This window comes from Oryza sativa, chromosome 4 (assembly GCF_034140825.1).
Source record: "Oryza sativa Japonica Group chromosome 4, ASM3414082v1".
Taxonomy (NCBI): Eukaryota; Viridiplantae; Streptophyta; class Magnoliopsida; order Poales; family Poaceae; genus Oryza; species Oryza sativa.
Genome location: NC_089038.1, coordinates 1,210,621 through 1,228,678, shown reverse-complemented (window position 1 = coordinate 1,228,678; position 18,058 = coordinate 1,210,621). Strand labels below are relative to the sequence as shown.

The 18,058-nt window shown below is 44.0% G+C and overlaps 2 protein-coding genes across 6 annotated transcripts; both read right to left on the bottom strand.

Moving 5' to 3' along the window:
• Positions 1 to 5,660: 5,660 nt before the first annotated feature.
• Positions 5,661 to 9,570, bottom strand: LOC4334968 (pyruvate dehydrogenase E1 component subunit alpha-3, chloroplastic-like). The gene is made up of 3 exons (NM_001402332.1): positions 9,082 to 9,570; positions 7,439 to 8,225; positions 5,661 to 6,310 (listed from the first exon to the last, which is right to left on the bottom strand). The coding sequence occupies exons 1-3, from the start codon at positions 9,292 to 9,294 to the stop codon at positions 6,033 to 6,035; spliced, it is 1,278 nt and encodes a 425-aa protein (NP_001389261.1). The 5' UTR covers positions 9,295 to 9,570; the 3' UTR covers positions 5,661 to 6,032.
• An 814-nt stretch (positions 9,571 to 10,384) lies between these two features.
• Positions 10,385 to 16,738, bottom strand: LOC4334967 (UPF0548 protein At2g17695). Of its 5 annotated transcripts, none has more exons than XM_015780740.3 (4): positions 12,068 to 16,738; positions 11,283 to 11,570; positions 10,996 to 11,206; positions 10,385 to 10,849 (listed from the first exon to the last, which is right to left on the bottom strand). In XM_015780740.3, the coding sequence occupies exons 2-4, from the start codon at positions 11,549 to 11,551 to the stop codon at positions 10,652 to 10,654; spliced, it is 678 nt and encodes a 225-aa protein (XP_015636226.1). In that variant the 5' UTR covers positions 11,552 to 11,570; positions 12,068 to 16,738; the 3' UTR covers positions 10,385 to 10,651. The 5 variants fall into 5 exon arrangements, with proteins under 5 accessions (XP_015636226.1, XP_015636225.1, XP_015636227.1 ...); XM_015780739.3 differs by having other exon boundaries at positions 11,283 to 11,561; XM_015780741.3 differs by having other exon boundaries at positions 16,414 to 16,738.
• Between the last annotated feature and the right edge of the window lie 1,320 nt (positions 16,739 to 18,058).

Below are 18,058 nucleotides of genomic sequence, written 5' to 3'. Positions count from 1 at the left end.
TTTATGGTCCAACAAATATCCGTGAAAGTATTCATTCCGCTTCTTATTCATCCCATATCTGTATTCAATAATTTTTATTTTTTTGTTTCTTGCACATTCGTTTCTGTTTCAAAATAAAAGAATATAAAAATAACTAGCAAAAGTGCCCGTGCGTTGCACCGGGTGATTACGGAGTGTGTATATTGACCAAAATTGTTGTTTAGTTTAGCAAAAGTGCCCGTGCGTTGCACTGGGAAGCGCACAGATCAGTAAAAATATGCAAATTAATTAAAATACAAATTCGCTGAAATATTTGGTATTTTTAAGTAGGTATGTGTATAATTAAATAAATTTACAAGTAAAGCAAGTACGAGAAATAAAATGACATTGTTAAATTTAATTTTATTAAATTCTCCATGATTAGTTACGCTCTTTGGAATTTTATTGGAATTTTCAGAACTTAATTGCTAATTTTAATAATACAAATATCATTTAATAATTATTTAATTGGAAAAAGAAAGAAAATCCTTCCTTTTAGGTTTGCTTAGAAATAAACACATTTAATAACTATAATTATAAATGCTTCTGAAAAAATGAAGCACTAAAAATGAACTTCTCTTTTTTTTTCGGCCTGAGGGACCTAATACAGACTTATTTCCGGCCTGAGGGACCTAAAATAGACTTATTTCCGTCCCTTCCGGTCGGCCCACGGCCTTATCAAAACCCTAACCCTCCCCACCCCTCCCCCCCGCCCCCTCCCCAACTCATTCTCCTCCCTCTCGCACCGCGAGTCGGCGAGTGGCGGCGGCGGCGGCGGTAGCGACCGGCGATCTCGCGGCCGAGGCGAGGCGGCGGCATACCTGCCCTACCGCGGGCAGCGACTGGTGGCGGGGGAGGCGGGCGACTGGGGGGAGGGGGAGAGGCGGGAGAGGGGGGGAGGGGGCAGCGCCACGGAAGAGGGGGGGAGGGGGCCGCGCCGCCGTGGGGGTGGGGGAGGGGAAGCGACGCCGGTGGCGGGGGAGGCGGCCAGCTGGGGGGAGGGGGGAGAGGCGGCGTCGGCGGCGCGACGGCGGATCTGCCGCGAGAGGGAGGCTAGAGGGCCGCCGCTTCCCCTCCCCCTCCCCTCCGGCGGCGCCGCCCCCTCTCCCCCTCCCCCCAGCCGGCGGCTTCCTCCGCCACCGGCGCCGCTTCCCTTCCCATCTCCCTCCTTTCTCGCCGGCTCGGCGCGGCAACGGCGGGGTTCGGCGGAGACGGCGCCGTCCCAACGGCGGCGACGACGGCGTCCGCGGCGGCCGCGCTCCCTCTCCCCCCTCCTTCCCGTCTCGTCGGCTTGGCGCAGCGACGGCGGGGTGCGGCGGAGACGGCGGCGACGGCCGTCCCTCCCCCTCTCTCTCTCCCCGTCGGCCTTGACGGCGACGGCGCCCTCCCAACGGCTGCGATGGCGTCGGCTTCATCCGCGTGCGGATCCGGCAGCGGCGGCTCCCTCCGGCGGCGGTGGTGGCGTCGGCGGCCGCCCTTTTTTTTTTGCAATTTTTTCCATGGCTATTGCTAACCGAATAGGATTGTGCATGGACAAAAGATGGACGAAAAAACCGCGTGTGCGTTCAGGAAACCGGCGACGGACAAAAAAACCTCACGGAAGCATTACGAATTTTTTTATTAGGTATAGATGTGGTAGAGGCAGTTTTCTCCGTACACAAGTCATTTTCATCCATACGAGTCGAGTTGTCCTACAATTGGAGATGGTAAGCCACAGCTCTATTCGAGCGCGGCATCTAGCCGAACACACATGGTCTCAGGGTCGGTTTTACAGGCAGAATGCAAGTCCCTAGCCAAGAACGGAAGAAAATCGTTAGAACGTTTGGTAAATCTTAACTTGTCATGCCCAGAAATTTAACCCAAATTTTCAGACTATTTTGCGTATTAAATCCCTGTCCAGGACTAGCCAGGGTACACAAAACGACAAGTAATATACAGTTCCAAACGTAAATAAAGCGTAAAATACTTACGGAAGAGGCACTTAGTCCTCACACCGAAACAGAACGACAGCAGCGGAAAAAGGCGATCCTAGCGGGGCTTCAGCTCCACTCCACAGGCAAAACTCAACTGGGGTCTGAGCCTTGGTCCTCTAACTCCATCTTCAGCTCAGAAGCACTACACTTCTGAAAAGGGGGAATAATAGCAAGACTGAGTACAACCACCGTACTCAGCAAGCCACACCAACGATGCAGATGTGCAAGGGGATACAAGGAGGGGTTTGTGGCTATTTGCATAAAGGCGGTTGTAAAACATTTTATTGAGCAAAACAGTAAAACTGTTGAGTAATTAAAGTAACATTAAATCTCCACTGATCAACGCTACACCACGTTGAACAGGTCCAACCAATCCACCTGAACTACAGTGTATTGGGTCGACTTATTAAGATGGGACTAATCACGGTGAATCTGGTCGACCGCTCATAACCGCGGTCACGGCTATTCGAATAGTTTTACTCTGATCAGAGGTGTACAACTGTACCCACAAGACACAGCCCAACGACACGTTTCCGTGCGCCGACATGCCACCACGACATACCGGAAAGAGGCCGTGACAGGACCCTTCGCATAACCCCCTCTAACCAAGCACACCACACCTCAGGTTTCACCCCCACTCCTCGCAAGGCAGTGGGCAGTCCCTTCTCGTGCCTAGGTGAATCCGGAAGCCGCATAGGCCGTCGCAGGGCCCATCCAAACTCCATCACGCCCACCCTTGCCTGGATGCGTCGGCTAGAGGAAAGCTACACTACAAGCCCAGTCGTTGCCCACGCTGGCTTGTGGTAAGTACAATAAGTTCTTCCAGGGCATTCCGCGAACCGGTCCTTAACTGACATGGGTGCGACCAGCAAAACCATGCACCCACAGCCCACCATGCAGTCGCATTTTAGTTGGATAATTACGACCATGAAGCATGGCCAGATGTCTCGAGCACGAAGCTCAACAAGATACTAGAATGTCTAATACTGCAATTATCCCATCGACTGAGCTAGTGGTAATTAAGCATGGCTAAGCATATAGTTCTAGCTAGGTCACCAAAGTAACACAAGCTAGGCGATTTATTACCCATGGTTGACAAAGAACAGATATCAAGTAAACATGGCACAAGCGAGCAGATAGGTAATACCCGGATCCCATGTAATTAGCAAAACATGCATATTTATTTGCAAACAGTAAAACATCTGTAAATTGGGATCAATATGCTCAAGGGAAATGTGTGACTTGCCTTGCTTCTTCACTTTGATCTTCCGAACTCTTTTCCTCGCGACCGCGGACTTCCGAAACGACGGAAACTACACGCTGGCATGCAAAACGAGGAAAAACTCTAATAAAAACCAAGAAAACAGTACATAAAAAGTAAACAAACATGTAGAGCTCAATTTTAGATGAATTTTGCAAGTTGAATGGCTCAATTCGGAGTTCGAATGAATTAGATATGAATTTTAGAAGTTTTGAGCCATTTAAATGAATTTCTAGAATTATTCACGAATTATTGCGCAATTATTATTTATTTTTACAAAGGCAAAGACGGTTGCTGACGTCATCAAAGGGGAGGGGCGGCGCCGGCAAGCGGGCCCCACCGGTCAGCGGCACAAGGGCGCCGGTCCACCGTGGACCGGGACCACCGAGGCGGTCCACCACCGGTCCACGGGAACCGACGGGCGGCCACGGGGTGGCGCGGCTGAGCACGGCACAGCTCAGGCCGGCCCGGCCGAGCGACGGCTCACGGCGGCGCGGCCTCCTGCGGCGACGGCCGACGCACGCGGGAAAGCGGTGGCGCGGCGCGGCAAGGGGATCCGGGCGGCCTAGGCGAGCGGGGCGGCGACAAGCCGGCCGGCCGACCTAACAGCGGCGGCGCACGGCCCGGTGGTCGCCGGCGGCGGCCACCGGCGCGGCAGCACGCACGGGAGACAGAGGAGGGAGGCAAGGAGGGAGAGGAGGAGCTCACCAAGGACGCGACAACGAGGGGCGGGGAAAGGCGGGGGAGCTCGACGTCGGCGCTCCTCGGGACGAAGGCGGAACGGCGGCCTGGCGGCATAGGGTGGAGGTGGCTTGGGATGCACGGTGGAAGGGTGGTTGCGGCGATTAAATGGGGAAACGGAGAGGATGCCGGGGTGCGGCGAGGCACGGAGAAGTCTGTGGTGCAAACGGCGCGGCGCAGCAGTGGCTAGGGCGGCGGCTAGAGGTGGCCGGAGCTCGCCAGGGACCGATGGAGAACGGGAGCACGGTGGATAGGTGGTTCGCGTGGTGGAAGGGGAGGAAGAAACGGCGGCCGAGCGTGCCCTTGAGGTGGCAAAGCCAGCGGTGGCGGCGGAGTAGTGCGGCGGCGACCCTAGCGACGGGAAACGGCGGCCGGAGTTCGCCGGAGTGTGGCGGCGCGCGGGAACGATGTGGGGAGAGCGAGGGAGAGAGTGCCGGGCCCGGGAAACAAGGGGAAATGGATGAGGGGAGCACGGGGGTGCTTTTTATGGGCTCGGGAAGGCGGGATCGAGGCCGGACGTGGCGGAATCGGCCGGCGAAGTGGGGCGCCGACGTGGGGTGGTGGAGGGGTTAACCGGCGCCGATTTTCGCGGGGAGAGTGGGGGAAAACGGCGCCGACGTGGGCGACGACCGCGTCCACGCACGCGCGGGAGAGGCGGTGACGTGGGAGGATTTGGCGGCCATGGCGGCGGTTGGGGCGACGGGAGGTAAGGGATGAAGATGACAGGTGGGGCCTCGGGTCCCACCTGTCGGGGAGAGAGAGAGGGGAAAACGGGCGAGGGAGGTAAAGCAGACTTGAGGGAGAGAGAGAGCCGAGCGGGCCGAGGGAGGAGGCCGGCCTAGGAAGGAGGAGGGGAGGAAAACCGGGGGACGTAAAGTAGACTTTCGCAAGGCGCGGGCCGGCCGAGAGAGGGAGGAGGCGCGCGGCCCACGGGAGTGGAGGGGAAGGCTTGGGCTAAGCCCAAAAGGGAGGAAGGGGAAGATTATTTTCTTTTCTTTTTATTCTAATTGGTTAAATGAACTTTGTGACTTTAAAATTATTTCTTGAGCTCCGAAAATTTGCGGAAAAATCCGGAGAGTATTTTTGGGGCACAAAGAATATTGCAAAATATTCCCGGCCAATGATTTTTTTAAAGGAAATTTTAATTTCCTCTATAATTTCACTTGATTAAATTGATTTAACTTTTAATATAATTTCTAGAAATGCATTATTAATTGATTTTTATTCCCGAACGAAAATCGGGGCGTTACATAACTCTAGCCAGAACTAATGTAAACCATGACTTGGGATTCAAAGAGGATCCTTTGGCACATAAGACTTTCTTTGTAATCTTCAATTGCAAAAGGACATGTAGTCTAATGGTACTGGTTATGGTACAGAGAGGGATATAAATTCATTTTTTTATATATAAAAAAGAAACTTTACTGATCAAATTTTCAAACCTTTATTTGATATTTTTTATTGGTAAGTTCCGCTAACCATTACCTGCCCTTCCTTATGAGACTATAACATTTGCAAATACTAAATTTCATACTACCTCCTTGCACAAATGTATGACGTTGGTTAGTTCATTTTTTAGCTAACCAACAAAAAAATATGGAGGGAGTACCTTTTTGACTGGGACAATGTCCATGGTTTAGCCAAAAGTAAAACAAGGACAGCAGATATTGTCTCACATTCCATCATGATGTTTATAAATATAGTATAACAGGCAGGAAACTAATCACTGTAACTCAGCTGAAACTCTAAACCAGAAGTATCTTTGCATGTCCAGACATAGGAGTGAGTGATTACAGGCCCAGCTGTTCTGAAACCAATAGAACTACTGAAGAGCAAATCGAACACACTGAGCAAAAACTGGGGCAGCAGTTGAGCATATTGATATGGGAGGTCTAAGAATGAAACAAATGAAGAAGTAGGTTGTGCTTACATTACGCTTAACACGACGATGGGTTCGACAAAAACTAGGATAGGGTAGAGCTAGAGAGAGACAAGAAAAAGCATGACATAATAACTGATAAGCGTGCTCGTTGAGCCTCTCAGACTTGGGCCGTGCCTTGCGTGAACAAGGGATCCTCACACCGGTACTTCCCGTCAGGGCCAATTCCAAAGCCCTTGGGATCTGAGAACACGTTTTCCAGAAGCTGGCTCCGGGGAGGGAGCGGGCTTGCGTCAGCGAACTCCACGGCCTCTTCAACAACATCATCGATCTTTTTCTCGATGCTCTTCAGCTCGGATTCAGTTGCAAGGTTCTGTTCGATGATGTACTTCTTCAAGGCTGTAATGGGGTCCCTTGCGGCGTAATGAGATTTCTCATCTGTGCACAATGTCATAAGACGATTTAGTCAGAGCAAATTAGGAGGAAAGAAACTGTACAGCTGACTTAAGGATTCAATAACTGTGTGATGATACAAACCATAAAATGAATAATGAGAATATAGTTTCAGATATAGACCAATAAAAAAACATCATGAGTTACAGTGGCTATGAATCAAAGTATAAAACTAAATATGACGAATATACACAGCCAAACAAAAAAGATAGATCATGAAGAATATCGGTGAGGTTACAAAAATCAAACAGAATTGGTAGATATAAACAAGGGCATATTTACTCAAGATCAAAGTAGACAAAAAAAACTAACAAATGTAGGACACAACTCACATATCAACCCTACTTAATGATTGTATGTATTGCAAGCACATTTAAACAATGATGACTCATGAGATCCTATTAATCAACAACTCTTTGTTTCTCCCAAAAACTGATGTTTTTCATTGTCAAAATGATAGTTGAAAAAAGGGGTGCCAAATGTCCTATGAAGTAACTACCAAACAATCTAGCAATAACTGTCAGGATGTTGACATGTCAGATAAGATGACTGGGATGACGATAAGAACAAAAGCTACAGACTTCGAGAATTTCTTTTTGTTCAATAGTTCAATTGGCATAAAAATACAAACATTCCACCAGACTATTCTATAGCAATAACTAATTTTAATAAATTTTCATTAAGTATCAAATAACCCTATTAGTTATTCATCAGCAAAGAAGATCATGCGTATACTGATCTGATGAAACAGGATATACTAAATTTGGAAGCAAAATTTTTGCATGTACATGCAGAAATCTTATTAACACTCCTTCATTGAAATAAGGATATAAGTACTCCTTCAGTGATATAAGCAGATCAAAAATTCTAGATAGTTATAAAATTACGACGTCACTAAACAGGATCAGAGGACCTTGCCTGAGGGAAATTATGTGGTGAATTAGTACAAAGTTTGTGAAGTGTATTGTACTTACTCAGACATGAAACAAAACGGTATTAAAAATATTAGAAACCTAAGTGCCTGAATATTTTCCTTATAGTTTCCATTTCTCTGTTTAGTTAGCCTAGTAGACACCATTGAACTAAAAAATGAACAAGGAAGGTGACCCTTACCAGGTCTCCTGAGCTCATCTGGATCAGCAAGAGAATGCCCTCTGAACCGGTAAGTCTCACACTCCACAAGAGTCGGTCCTTCACCTCTCCTTGCCCTCTCAATGGCCTCCTTAGCCACCTCCCTGACCTTCAGGACATCCATCCCATCAACATGCACGCCGGGCATTCCAAACGCTGGACCCTTCTTATAAATCTCTGGGTCTGAAGTAGCCCTAAGATGCGACATCCCAATTGCCCATAGATTGTTCTCCACAACAAACACAATAGGAAGCTTCCAAAGCTGAGCCATGTTCAGGCACTCAAAGAATTGGCCATTGTTACAGGTACCATCACCAAAGAATGCCAGGGTTACATCAAGTCCATCAGGGCTAGACTGCTTGAGCACCTCATGGCGGTATTTAGCAGCAAAGGCAGCACCAGTAGCAACAGGGATGCCCTCTCCGATGAAGGCAAAACCTCCAAGGAGGTTGTGGGGTTCAGAGAACATGTGCATAGAACCACCTTGTCCACGGCAGCAGCCAGTGGCCTTACCGAAAAGCTCAGCCATGACAGAACGTGCAGGGACACCCTTGGATAGGGCATGGACGTGGTCACGGTATGTGCTGACAACACAGTCAGCTTGGTTGAGCAGCTTGATGAAGCCAGTGGAGACAGCTTCTTGCCCATTGTATAAATGGACAAAACCAAACATCTTGCCACGGTAGTACATTTGCGCGCACATATCCTCGAAAATACGGCCAAGAACCATGTCCTCGTACAGCTCCAAAGCCTCTTCCCGCGTGACAGCCTGTGGAAAATGAAACGATATGAATCAAGAAGGCTACTATTAACACTTGTAACAGCAGACAAGATGAGTTTTCCCTATCGAAGCACCACAGTGGCTACAAAATTGCAAGCTGCATTTCAAGAAGTGAGGCAACATTCTCCAGTTCTGAAATTGCAAGGACGGATCCTTCCCTTTAAACTTTGCATTTCCAGATTCCATCAGGTTTAGTAGTAAATTGCATCACCAAATTCGTGGCAAACAATGAATTCTAGTTGCTTGTTGGTGACCTCTTATTTGCACTAAAGAAATCTCAATCGAGAATACAAAACCGCTTAAAAGGTTGGACAGTCACAGTAAGGAAGTCGCCAAGAGGGCAGCTTTCCGGAACACTTTCGATCTAACTAAAAGAAAGTGCCATTTTTAGTACTGAGAACTAGCTGCTCAACATGAGATTCAGTAAAGTAGCCTAGCATAAAAAAAATTCCAAGCAGCGCGTGTAATCTTAACTATGTTCTAGAATTAAACCACCTCAGGAATGACGACGAATCTACAAACCGGAACACCCAGGATCGGAAATTTTACCACATCTCAAGTAGCTAAACTGCGGCGGCGCCCCGCAAGATCGGACACACACACACACACACACACACACACATATATATATATATATATATATATATATATATATATATATATATATATATATATATATATATATATATATATATATATATATATATATATATATATATATATATATATATATATATATATATATATATATATATATATATATATATATATATATATATATATTTTGGGATCATTTCAGAGAGGGAGAGAAGAAGCAAGAAGAGATGTGGGATTTGGTTCGTACGGAGTGGGCGGCGGCGGCGGGGGCGGCCTTGTTCCCGGGGAGCACGTCGGAGGAGACGGCGAGCGCGGTGCGGAGGCGGGGCGCGGGCTTCCTCCCGGGCCTGAGGGAGGCGGAGGCCGGGAGCGGGAGCGGCGGCTTGTAGTCCCCGGCGGATCTCGCGGACACCGGCGCCAAGAACTTGGCGGCGGCGGTGAAGGAGGACGCGGCGGCCATCTCTCTGTCTCTACTCCTCCGCCGTCGCCGTCGTCGTCGTCGTCGTCGGGGTGGCGAGCAATGCGGCGATGGAGAGGAGAAGAGGAGTATAAATGGAGAGTGGGGAGGAGGCGGAGAGAACGAGGAAGATGGGGGAATTGATTGATTTGTTGCCTTTCTCTCGTTGTTGCGGCGGCTGCTTCGGGGGATCCGCCGAGGCCCAGCAAGCGCCCAGGGATGGAGGATGGATGGCCTAACCCAAACCGGGAAAATATACCGTGGAAACTAACTGCTCGCTCTGATTGACGTTTTGAATAAGGTTGAGATTAAACTTTTATAAATTTAACCATCAATAACTTTAAAAATATTTAATAAAAGTAAACATGTATTTATATATTGTATATATTATAATAGAAAAATAAGGTCAAAGATATATCTGGTAGACCGTGTATTGTCCAAAACATCAATTAAAATGAAACTGGAGGAGTATTTATTAGATGTGAGATTTATCAACTTCATCACATGAAAAATTTTTTATTTTTTTTATTTTTTGCTTGCTTGCGTGGAGGGGAGGACGCTTTCTTCTTCTTTTTGGCTGTGTTTAGTTCAGTACAAAAGTTTGGATTTTGGTTAAAATTAAAGATGATGTGGCTGAAAAGTTATGTGTGTATAATAGGTTAATGTGATGAAAAAAGACTGAAGTTTGTATTCAAACTTTATGGGTGGACAGACAGAACAATATACAGTGCACTAATGTGCAGGCCAGCAAACATGCATAAATTTTGACATCATCTTTCTCTTTCCTCTGATGAGCAGAGGCTATGCTTGAATGCTTAACGCTAAGCTGACCAATAATGAAGGCAATAAAATGAAATGAAAATCAAGCAGCAGTTGCTGCTGCAAGTCTGCTCAACTCAGATAACACTTGCACTAGCAAAGCTTCTTCTAGTGACAGTGACAGACATGGAAAAAGTTGCTAATCCATTGAGTACTCTACTACCATGGTAAAGGGGACAAACAGATAATCCATACTCTCATCACTATAAACAAGGGGCGTTTGCCTGGTGCAAGACGTCTCTTCTACCTGTTCCGTGGAACTGTGGGGTTCCTCTTGTGCTTATCTTTCATTCTTCCTTTTGATTTAGTAACAAACCATGGAAATCTGAATTTACATCACCATAACACCTCAATTTGATCTAAAACTTAACAACAAAGCACAAATGCTAAATAATTACCCTGAGCTCAAAAATTCAAACTACAAACTAATAATGCTCTCAGGAGCAGATTCGGACATAGATACAGGAACATACAAGCAGGCTCACTCACAACATGCGAAGACTACTCCTGAAGAAAAGATCAAATCTGCAGACGAAGTCGATCACCGTGTGTCCCTGGAGCGGCTGGCAACATGCCTGAGCAGTGCCTGCCCTGACTGATGCGCGAAATGCTTCTGCCTCAGCTGCACGTACGGGTAGCAGAGGCTGGACAGGATGTGTGCTGGCTTCGAGAAGGACATCACCTCGTACCACACCTGATCGTCTTCGTCCAGCTGCACCGAGAACCTCTCCTCCCCTGCCTGCAAACCATCAAAATATGATCATCCAACTCATTCAGTAAAAAAACACCTGCAACTCTGCACTGCATTCTGAACATTTTACATTACTGAGTAGTGAGTACTACAATGTTTCATTGTTACTTGATGAGATTAGGAGGCAGGCGTACCAGCAGATGGCCTTGTAGAGTGCCGCTACCATAAGCAAAAACGCAGCCTTTTCCATGGCCTGAGGAGTTGCCTCCATTGCCATCGGTCACATAGGCAATCTGGAGGGGCAACATGACCCAAGGGATCAGCTCCTTGTAACAAATGCAGAACCTTGTTCCAGCCTTCACCGGTGTGTCGGGTTCCACATTTGCCCAGCCTAGTGCCAAATGCCTAGATATACACCAGTTTGCTTGGTTATGGAGACCAGATGAACAACATAACAAAATTTGTAGTTCTTGGGCTTTACTTCCAGGAGAGAAGCGCGGATTTGGCATGGTTGAAGGTGGTAGTGCCAGAGCCAACCAGAACACGTGAACGGTTCACGAAGAAGCCGCGCTCGACAAGCGCTTTGTCACTTGCTTCAGTATCTCCCGCAGTCAATTTAGCTACTGATTTTGGTCTTGAGGCACCATGGAGAGGCGCATCATAGTTGAAACCACCAGCAGCTGAAAGGCATGACTTCTGTTGGTCCTGTGAGGGACGGCTGAAGCTCAAGAAGAGACCTCCCCATGCCATGGATTTCTCGCTGCAATGCCTTATTATTTCCGAATTAAAGATCATAATGTGGGCAATGAAACGGTAATATGGATATTTATTTTGCATGGCATGGGGAGTAGTAGTGATGACATCTCCATTACTGATGACAAAATGAGTGCTAGTATGTGTGAATGGAGCATTCTATTTCTCTCCTAAAATTAAGTAAACACACTATACATACTACTTTATGCATGGGAAATGAGGTTTGATTCTGAAATGGTACCCACCACCACCAAGACCTCGACACAGGGGCGGATCCAACTTGGGACATGGGGGTTCAGTTGAACCCCCAAACTTTTGGGTGAACAAACAAACTGTTATTACTTGAATTATTTATTTAAGAGAGGTTTAAGGCTATCAAATTAAGGAGGAGGAGAAGATCTAGAAGAGAAGCTAGTAGGGTTTACGAACGCAATCCCGCAAATTCCAGTCCCGGTGGGGTGGGAGAGAGAGAGAGAGAGAGAGAGAGAGAGATGAATCAGAAAGAAGACGCACCAGGATCCCCTCCCCTCCGCTGCGATGGAGATCGCCGCCCGGCCCTCCCTTGTTCAGCCGCCACTCGTCTTGGCGGCGGCGCAAGGAGGCAAGGAGCGGAGGAGACAACGAGAGGTTTCTTTTTCTTTATCTCAAGTAGCGATACTCCAACCTTATCTCCATATTTTTATTTACCGCTCCATCCGTCCCTAATTAAGTGTAGTTTTTTATTACGGTTTACGTCCGGCGTTTAACTTTTTTTTTATTTAAAATTTTTTATGATTAGTATTTTTATTGTTATTAGATGATAAAACATGAATAATATTTTACGTGTGACTAATTTATTTTAATTTTTTCATAAACTTTTCAAAGACGGACGGTCAAAAGTTTTGACATTTATTTTAGGGCAAGCTAATATTTTAAAAGCTATTTCTTTATATAACTGGTGACCCACGTATCATCAATACTTAGGAAAAAAATTAAAAGATTGTGTCGACGACAAATTCCTCATACCACCTGCAACTGCTAACTGTCACTCTACGCACCGCCATCACCGCTCTTTCTCCATGAGCCACCATCGTTCCTCCCCTTTGCCTTACATGCACAGCCTTAACCTCTAGTAACCGACAAGTCTTTTTCTCCTCCCCTATCATGATGCACACTATTGTTATGGTTGCAATTGAGGTCGGAGATGTCGGGCTTGCAGGGACTTTGGAAGGCAGGAGCTGACCCGACGAAGAGCGAAGGCGCTATATCCGGGCTCTTTCTTGCTAGATCTATCGGTTATCCAACTGTCAGATGAAAGAAGAAAATGGAGAGAGAGAGAGAGAGAGAGAGAGTTAATGTGCGACGTGATTACTGAGTCACCGGACTTGGAGATGGATAAAATATGGTGGTCCAAATTAAAATGTAAAGTTAGCTATTGTGTAAATGAAAATGGTTAAAGGATAACATTATATGAAAATTTGTAAGAATTTTTTAGAATACATAGTATGGATTGTAATTTACTCCTTTTGTTCCAAAAAAACGAATGTAGAACTAGTGTGGCACATTCTAGTACAACAAATCTGAACATATGCATGTCTAGATTCGTTTTACTAGGATGTGTCACATCCAGTCCTAAGTTGGTTTTTTATGGGACGAAGGGAGTACTTTTTTTTTTCTAGCACAATTAAAGATAATTGTCCATTACCTGATAGTCTCGTGATATGCTAAGTATGATATTTTTTCTCTAGCACAATTAAAGATAATTGTCCATTACCCGATAGTCTCGTGATATGCTAAGTATGATTACGCCGGTGTACTTAGCTATAACTAATAATCTCATGATATGTTGATGCATGACGATACATGCTTCTACTAACACGGGCTGATTAACTATATTTAGATAGATTCCTCTAAAAGATGATAAAAATAATACCATCATTTTTGCTCAATAATAAAGCATTTGACTATGGTCTTCTTTTCTCATTGTATTATATATGATAACTACATTAGTACGTATTTCCGTAATTCTTTCATATTGTTTTTTATTTTCTACATATATGTTGATTTGGACTAATATATTTCTCATAATTAAATAGATAATACATCATTTTTCCATAGTTCTCCTGGTTTAGAGAATTTGAGCCTCTTGATTCTTGAAATGTATGCTGTCACTTACTGTGAATCACACCAACTATATCGAAGAGAATTATAAAATTCTGGTGATGGCTTTTTATCAAAATAACTATTGGAATAGGGAGTGCTTTTATGTCAGCATGCCTTCTTCCTAATTATGTTACTGTGCTATTGGACAATAACCATAATTCTATTGAACAATTACATTTGCTCCTCACTTCCCTGCTACTGTACTTCTTCTGCAGCTATGATATTCAGCACAATGCATATTGTACATCTCATAAAAATAGTTCTATTTTATACTGACAGCATAGTTGCTTGTTGTTTCCATTGCTGCCCAATGTGTTCTTTCAGTGAATAGTTGTATTCCATCCTTAACCAGTTCAGATATTTTGGAGTTGACATCTGTGCCATTCAAGAATATTGTCTACAATGTAAAGATATAGAGCACTGTCGTGCCGAAATTAGGTACCTAAAGTTCTATAACTTCGTTTTACTTTGAGAAACTAAGAATTTTGGTGATTTGGTGTAGTCTATGTCAAATGCAATAGAAATCCCTTTATTTTCATTAATAATGTCTACAAGATGGCATGATCTGAACGTCTATCTCTTTTCCCCCTTCTCTTTCCAATTATAATTCCTATGCTCTTCTATTTTTGGAATAGATGATTCATCTTTCCTTGAATCAGCATTTATTTGTCAAATGTAACTTTTCCTGCATTGACTTGAATGCCTTTTCCATTGTCTGTTCTGTCCATATTTTCAAAGTCTTAAAGTGGCATAATGTTTAATTACACCAGGGATTTTGATGCTTTTGATTTGCGATTGAGGCTTCCTGCTGTGATTAGCAAACTGCACAAGCTTGTCAACCATAATGGTGGGGTAACATATATACACTGTACCGCTGGACTTGGGAGAGCTCCTGCTGTGACAGTAGGTTTCCATGGTCTTTTCTTTTTTGTTTCCCAAGAATTCTTATAATAGGTTTAGGTTTACATTATAATATTGTCTTCTTCTTTCCTGTTCAGTTAGTTGTTGGCCCACCCACAAAAAGGGAAGAAAAATGGAAAACACATATATACATTCCCAAATAATGAACATTAACTAGTGTCTAGTGAGTCCTAGACTATAACATAATCATCACAGGTATAGTCGGTAAATTGTTCTATTTGCACAATGTTATAGTACTTAAATAATCCAATAGTATCACAACTGACTTTCACTCTCATGATATTGCTGATGCCTGTCCAAGTTTCACGCTGGATTGATGATTATAGTATCAGGATCCTCTATGATTTGATGGTGTCCATTATCTTGAGAGCAGCAATATTCTGATCCTGATACCATTATATAAATTTTCAGTTGGCGTATATGTTCTGGATTCTTGGCTACAGTCTTAATGAAGGGCATCAGCTACTACAGGTATCTTATACTGTTTAGAACAGTACAAAACAATGTGTGTGGGAAAATAATTTTGTTTTTATAATTTGTGTGCACTGGTAATACCAATGGATACCAACAGGTTGCCTGTGTGTACATCTCTCACAACTATCTTACAAAGTAAAGTCTGTTGGTGGTCTGGTGTCCTGTTACCACATTGCTACTAGTTATGTTACTATGCTACTTGCTTCCCCTGAACATATGTTTCTTCTGCAGAGTAAACGAGCTTGCTTTCCAAAGTTGGAAGCCATTAAATTGGCTACTGCTGACATTGTAAGTGAACACTCACCAATATTTCTTTTTTTTTTTCCCTCAGTGTGTAGTTATGATGGTTAAGATAAAAGGCACTGCTTGTACAATTTTGTGCTAAGTGATGACTCTCTTAATGTTTAGCTGACAGGCTTATCAAAGAATTCCATCACTTTGAAGTGGGAAAGTGATAGTTGTTCTTCTGTTGAAATTTCTGGGCTTGATGCAGTGGCGGGCCCAGGATTTAGAGGTTGGGTATTCGAAATAGGTAGGGGTAAAACAAAATTCTTTTTACTTCTAGAAGTCCAATAATTAATTGGTATAATATTACACATTACTAATTGTATAATATTATAGCATATGGCCATAACTTTATAAATTGATAGAATTGATCATAAGTCCAAATTCTTTAACATATATAAGTACTAATTGTTCGACATATGAAAGTGGCAACATATATAACATGTAAAGGATAGAAAATGGTAAAATGATAAAAAAAACTTACAATTTAGAGGAGAACTTTTCAATGCTTGATATTTTAAAAATGAGTGATGATGTCCTCATCCTTTAACTTGTACAAAAAATTCTCTTCCAATAAATGTAGATTGTTGCTCATCTTGCTTCTTGTTTTTATATAGTTCATCGAAGAAAACACCCTCTCTAAATTCTCTAAATTCCTAACAACAGCTCATATATAGCCTCATACTATCATCATATATATAAATTTAACACACTGAAAATTAAATATTATGGTTCTAAGTTATCTAAATTCCTAATATTTACAGCTTTATACTATCAATCTGTCAATAAATATACACTTAACAGTTAACACTCTGAAAAATAAAGAAGACAGGAACTGAGGAAGTTGAATCCTTCGGTGCTAGTGAACTATTGAACTACTATAGAACAAATCAATGAAACAAGCCGTCGCCACCGGAAAACATAACTACTATTGAACTACCTAGAACAAATCAATGCAATGAATCAATGAATCAAGCCCCTCACGCAATCCATGCCAGGCCGGCAAGCCGTGGTCGTTCGGCTGCCGCATCGCGTACCTGTATGGTGGCCTGGTGGACTGGCGGCCTGCACGCCTGGCCGAGCCCCAACGCCGCACGGCCGCAGCCGTCGACGCGCCGCCTGCACGCCTCGGCGCCTCCTGCCGCCGACGCAGCCGCGCACGCCGCAGCCGGAAGCCTCTGCCGCAGCCGCCGACGAGCACGCTGCAGACTAGACTGCAGTCGCCGCCGCCCGACGCGCTGCCTAGGCTCCTACCCGCCTTGGCGCCGCCTTCCGCCGACGCAGCCGGAAGTCGCCGCCGCCGCACTGCCGCACGTCCTCGCCGCCACACCGCGCACGTCCTCGGTCCTCTGGTTAGGGTTTGGCCGATTTGGGAATTAGGGCTTTGGTTTGCTGTGCCTAGGCGAGGAGGGGAAATGAACTAGTTGTGGCCCAAACTGATTGTGGGCTGAGATGAAAGGGGAGGGAAGTGGGAAATTTAGGCCCAATAGAGAAGAAACGATGAAACAGGGCCCAAAATAAAGCGGACATTACAATTTTACGGAGAAAATAATCAATGACGAAGCCACTGGTATTGTTCAGCCTGGGTGATAAAAGAATATTATAAGTTGACGACAACTTTTTATGGGTTTCTTGATAATCCACAGTGAAGCATTACAACAATAGAGTCCTAGTAGCCACCTGACCAGCTCAGGGGCTGGCTCTGCTGTTCATGCAAAAAAAAAATATCTAGGAGCTCTCATGTGGAAGTTTTAAAAACCTTAAGTTATATATTGTAGTCTTTTAGGTAAAATATTTTTAAGCTATTGAGTTGAAAGTTCAAACGTTAATTTTCAAGCAGCAAACAAAAAATTTCGTGTTAGCATATAATATAATATAATATAATATAAGGACATATCTTTTTATTTTATTCTTGTTTTCTTTTGATACAAAGAGCAATTAAATGTTTGTCCACATCAATTAGAGTAGTGAGAAACATTATGGAAAAGCTAACATATATATCTTTTTATTTTATTTTTATTTTTTAATATAAAACTATTAAATATTTGTTCATGTCTATTAGAGTAGTGAGTAACATCATGCAAAAGTTAACAATTAATAATGCTCTAAGATAATTTCAAGGCATCTAATCTTGTTTCATTAGTTTTGCATATATGCTAGGAGCCTCGTATGGACTTAGTCTATCCATCGTCCTTCCGTGGGTAGGCCAACAAATTTGACTGTGAAATTGACTGAGAAGAGGTTTGGGCCAAAAAAAAAAAAGAAAAAAAAATAAGGCACTTTTGATTTATTTCAAGTACATTAAAACCCAAATGTGTAAAAGCCAAGACTAACATATGTAACATATGTAGTGTTTTCAGTCATGTGGGTTTTTCTTAATTGGTAGCTATATTGCAAACATAAGGAGTTTGAAGTCTAAGGTAGACTTCCCTCTAATTAGCAAAAATTTTTTATCTCTTCAATGAATGTTGGTATAGGTCCTGCTTTGTCTTTAAAAAAAAATTCTCAAGGCATACATGATTGCTCATTTGATGCAGTCAATTAAGGTCTTAAATAAAATGACAGTTTTATTGTATTGTTATGTCAGTTATAAAATTAATGTGTATTTGATAAATTTAGATGTAGTTCTATCATGTGAATAGCTAGAGTATGCTCGAAGAAAATATGATTTTCTCAAATTGA

Bases quoted from the DNA above. Each gene is read 5' to 3' on its own strand.
- LOC4334968 (NM_001402332.1), bottom strand. From the start codon at position 9,294: ATGGCCGCCGCGTCCTCCTTCACCGCCGCCGCCAAGTTCTTGGCGCCG. The intron at 8,226-9,081 runs GTACGAACCAAA...CATTTTCCACAG, and splicing joins CCGCCGCCGCCGCCCACTCC to GCTGTCACGCGGGAAGAGGC. The intron at 6,311-7,438 runs GTAAGGGTCACC...CATTGTGCACAG, and splicing joins AGATGAGCTCAGGAGACCTG to ATGAGAAATCTCATTACGCC.
- LOC4334967 (XM_015780737.3), bottom strand. From the start codon at position 11,638: ATGCAAAATAAATATCCATATTACCGTTTCATTGCCCACATTATGATC. The intron at 11,207-11,282 runs GTAAAGCCCAAG...GTGTATATCTAG, and splicing joins TCCGCGCTTCTCTCCTGGAA to GCATTTGGCACTAGGCTGGG. The intron at 10,850-10,995 runs GTACGCCTGCCT...GATGGTTTGCAG, and splicing joins CTCTACAAGGCCATCTGCTG to GCAGGGGAGGAGAGGTTCTC.